General features: G+C 30.4%; 1 protein-coding gene across 1 annotated transcript in view; it reads right to left on the bottom strand.

The window, feature by feature from the left end:
• Positions 3199 to 5077, bottom strand: part of LOC107606143 (sugar transport protein 5) — a 3676-nt gene continuing 1797 nt past the window's right edge. The window contains exons 3-4 of the mRNA XM_016308131.2: positions 4056 to 4685; positions 3199 to 3729 (exon numbers count right to left, since the gene is read on the bottom strand). Of these exons, the coding sequence (XP_016163617.1) occupies positions 3283 to 3729; positions 4056 to 4685 (1077 nt within the window). The 3' untranslated portion in view covers positions 3199 to 3282. The remainder of the gene's footprint in view (positions 3730 to 4055; positions 4686 to 5077) is intronic.

The following is a 5077-nucleotide window of genomic DNA, read 5'->3' as shown; positions in this document are numbered from 1 at the left end:
TTATAAATATTTTTTGCAATTATTGTAAATAACTTACAAGATATTATAAGTATTATAAAAATTTGTAATGTATTTTGATTTACTTGTTCGTATATCAAAATATAGTAAATCGAATGAAGTGATTTCAATCTATCATAGGCATCAAAACCATTAAATCAAAATCAATAGATTTAATTTATCTTGGGGTAGTTCCACTCTTATAAATCAAAGCTATAAGCTTTGTTTTACGTAATAGTTTTGTATAGTATATTAATTCTAATAAATTCGATTTATTAGTACCTTTTATAATTTGAATTAGTTGAATTCGATTTACATTGAAAGAATATAAATTAAATCAATGGAATTCGATTTATATAAATATACAATTGAAACATTCATGTAACGTTGTTGAATTTAAAATATTTATATAAATTTAAAATTCATTTAATTTATTTATGTGATTTACCCTAAAATATATGAATGTTATTTGTTCAATGCTACCTACCCAATCTAAATATCAAACAAGTTATTATGATATCACCTATCTACATATGATATTAGTATAATTTACCTTATATTTGTATCATTAGAGCTAATATACAATAAATAAATAAGAAAAAAAAGAGCTCTAAATAGAATTACTATCTATTAAATGCATGCATGGCTTGATGGCTAATTGAACAAGAAAAGAAAGAGTGAAAGGCATATAATAATAGGAATTACTAAAACCACATGAAAAATTGACAGGGGAGAAAAATAGAAATCCAAGTTAAAGAAAGTTGCCAACTACTACGAGGCCATTAAATTGAAGGCATTGAGGAAAGAATAGATAGATATATGAAGGAGGAGAGGCTACCTGCCTTATTAAAACCACTCTTGAATTCACATAAATGCAGACTTTTTTCTTTCAACAATCACCAAAAATTAAAAACAAGAATTGTATGCTCTCTTAGCTTCAATTCTTAGCCTCTCTCAGCGGCAGGTTTCTTCAGTTAAATGCCCCAACCCACCTTGCCTTCCCTTCATTTATGTTTCACTTTAATTTCTTCGCAGTTTCAATCACTTCCCACATATTAGAAACTGTCAGAATCTACTGAACTACCTCAGCTAAATCCTACACCCCCCTTTATAATAAGTTCTCCTATCCTATCTACCACCACTACTCCCACATATGAAGCACTTAATGAGACACAAATGCTTTTACAAAACATGCAAACCAATATACTCCCTCCCCCGTCTTTATTAATTAATTAGTTAACTAAAATTTCACACATGGATTAAAAGAAAATATATGTCGAAATATCTTTCTTTTAAATAACTTTATGTGAGCGTATAAAACTACTTTTATAATTATTTATGAGGAGTGCTACTGTGCTAGGGGCCAGTACCTTTTATGTTTTGTAACCATCAATTGGCCATCAATAGTGTTTTTAATGGTGTAAGATTAAATCTAATAGTGTAGAATCATTCAATTTTCTTTTGATGGTTAAATATTGACCAATTTTTAAAAAAATTGCTGGTCCTAAAACTTTCCTATTATTTTATTCTTATGGGTGCTTTCTCTTTTCAATTACTCTTTCTTTCACTTAATAGGATTATTAATGCACTATTAATTAATAATCCATCATTTTCAGAATAAACAAATTATTTGTGATCTTTAGGGAATTTTAGATGTAAGACAACTTATTGATTCAAACGTAAGACAAATACAAAAGAAAAAAGTAAATGTCCAAATTGTTCTTTTTTAAAAATTTTAGATTGGATATTGTAGATTTTAATAATTTTTTATTTATTAGAAGACTTCAAGAATTATTTTTGTTAGACAGATTGATACTTTTAATCAAATTTTTAATATATATGTTAGACAAATAAATTTTTAATAATTTTTATTATAAGACATTTATGTCACAAAAATATCACTATAAGAAAAATTAGTTCCTTTCAAAATAACAAAGAGACTAATCTGTACAACATGAGTAATTTTGAGGAACTTATAGAGAATAAAAATTTATTAAAAACTAAAGTATTTGATTTAAATTTTCTTAAGACTAATTTGAGTGTTTATTATTATTTTATGGTTTAATTATTCTGTCGGTCTCTATTGTTTTACCAAATTTTTAATTAGGTTCCTATACTTTTTTTTTCTTTTTAATTGGGTTTCTATACTATATCAGATTTTGTAACTAAGTCCCTCCAATAACAAAAAACGTTAGAATTAATGGAATATTCTGTTAAACTATACAGAATATTCAGTCAAGTATTAGGCATATTCATTTTGTTTAACATAATATTTCGTTAATTCTAACATTTTTTGTTATTGTAGGGACTTAGTTACAAAATCTAATATAGTATAAAGACCCAATTAAAAAGAAAAAAAGTATTGGAACCTAATTAAAAATTTGGTGAAACAATAAGGACCAACGGAATAATTAAACCTTATTTTATTCAAAAAAATTTTTTTGGTTGCATTCAAAAAGAAAAAGAAAAATGTTAATCATCTAAAGTTTTTCTTATCAAAACATGCTCCAACAAAAAAAGGAGTATAAAATATTTGTTTTGGGCCATGAATTATAGAGCCCGTCTCTAACATAAAACAGTGCATAAACATCGTATAGTAGAGGGCCAGAAGGAAATATGAAATCCAAATTGGGCCCTCAATTTATGAAACAAATTATTCTATTCTGAAAAATAAAAAAAACATGCAATATCAAAACAAAAAATTTGAAAAAATCATATGCCGCGTTCGAGAATAAGTGAATAACTTTAACTGATCGATAATACTAACTAATTGATTGATATGAGCCCATTGATGTGTATGTAAAAATGTGTAGTCTGAGGTAAATTATGACAAAAAATTAAAGGAAATATGTTCCCTTTTAAGAAGTATTATTTTGACCAGGCCCAAAAAATAAAGAAGTATTATTTTTAGAGAAATAATATTCACATCAACTTTTTATGCACATTTTTATTTACATTTTTTATGATTAAAAATAAATTTTTTATCCTTTTTATTTTATATTAATTACTTTTAATACAAAAAACAAAAATATTATATATACCATATCCATATATGATATACCTATGGAATAATATCAAAATTAATATATTAGGAAAGAGGCCATTATTATGCCAATGAGTTATAGTTCTATGGTATAGTCTGTTCATACTTAATTAAGAGATTTTTGGTTTGAGTCTTTTATCTTTGGTAAAAAAAAAAAAAAGAAAGAAGCAATTACGATGCACTTTTTCCCCATTATATTTTTTTCTTAGAAACATTATACCAATGGTAGTACTTGGTTCATTTCATATATTATTATCATATTGGCGAGACTCTTCATTAGTAACATAGCGATGCCAAAACCAATGCTTGCCCCAAATGGTGTACATTGATTCAAGAGGGATCCGTTTGGTCTCCGGCAAGAAGAAGAAGATAAAGAGAGTCATGATGGCGATCCAACCGCCGTAGAACAAGAAGACGGCGAACTTGAAGTGGCAAAGCATGGACAAGAATGATTGCGACAATACGGAAATGGTTAGGAATCCCATGGCGATGTTTATGCTCTGTCCGGTGGTTCTGATCTTCAATGGGAAGATCTCACTTGGAACCAGGAACGCTAGAGGCCCCCACGACCACCCGAAGCCGGCGGAGTAGACACACATCAGCACAAGTACCATCACGGCGCTGCCTCTCGATATGTCCTTTGTGCCGTGAACACCCGTCACCGCAGCTAGCAATGCAGCCAACGCAATCTGAATTCATAGTAGTTGCAACACACACATCTCAACTCTATTAGTACTACTTAATTATTGCTATAATTAATAAATATTAAATTTAAATTTTTTTTTTGTTTCTGATTTTCTAAATAATAAAAAATAGTAAAGAAGTGCTAGGACCAACAACTTTTATGTTTTGTAACCATTAATTGACCATCAATAATATTTTTAATGATGAGAGATTATATCCAATGGTGAGAGATCACTCACTTTTTTTTTTTATGGTTAAGTGCTAGTCACAAAACATACAATAAAAAATACTATAGAATTCACGAAGAATAAAATAGTGGTTTGTTTGTTACCTGACAAAAAAGCATGACAAGGCCACCAGAAATAAAACAGAACCTTCGACCGAAGCGATCAACAATAGTAGTAGAGAAGAGGATGGAGGTAAGGTTAACAACTCCAAGAATAATAGCAGAGAGCAAAGCAGCATCATGTCCGAAACCCACAGATTGAAAGAGATTAGGAGAATAGAAAGCGACGATGTTGATACCAGTAAGCTGCTGAAAAGAAGGTATTAAAAAGGCCATGACCAAGTGAGGGCGATACTGCCTCTCAAATATCATCATAAACGGTTCCTTCTCCACAGATTTCGCGATTTCAGACCACCTAATGAGTTCTTTCAGCTCAGGTTCCACGTCGGTCTCGGAGCCTCTCACTTGCCGAAGAGCCTTCCTTGCTTGCTCTATCTTGCCACGTTGGACAAGACTGTTGGGGGTGTCGGTTATGAGGAAGGAGCCAATGGTGATGACTGCGGCAGGGACGATGGCGATCCCCAGGGAGACGCGCCACCCCCAAGTGTGTTTGGCTGTGCCGTAGTTGATGCAGCCCGCAACCACCACTCCGATTGACAAGAAGAATTGGAACCCTGCATTAAACGCGCCTCGCCATTTTGGTGGTGCGATTTCGGATAGGTACAGTGGAGCTGCCTGATTAATCAAAAGAGAATATTAGGAAAACAATGACCATATTAAACAATACGAACAACTATAAATTAAATAAAAGTACATTATATTTTTTAATTTAATGTTATTAATTAAATTTATTCTTTTAACTTTATTAATTTACATTATTTACATTTTGTTCAAAAAAATTGTTGATTACCTATATTTCTCCTTAATGAAATTCCCACCTACTAATTAGTTTCCCCTTTAACAAGAAATACTAACATAGTGTACATAAGATGCCATATGTAAATTCATTTCACTATAATGGACTTTGGAGTTTGGAGTAGGTGGGTTGATTGTGGAAGGAACGCTAGTTTTTTTGTTTACATGAACAATGTTTAGCAAACAGTAAAAAATTAGTCTAATTAATTTAA

The sequence above is a fragment of the Arachis ipaensis genome, chromosome B07 (assembly GCF_000816755.2).
Source record: "Arachis ipaensis cultivar K30076 chromosome B07, Araip1.1, whole genome shotgun sequence".
Taxonomy (NCBI): domain Eukaryota; kingdom Viridiplantae; phylum Streptophyta; class Magnoliopsida; order Fabales; family Fabaceae; genus Arachis; species Arachis ipaensis.
The sequence above is the reverse complement of the archived record's forward strand: the minus strand, read 5'-3'. Positions and strand labels throughout refer to the sequence as shown.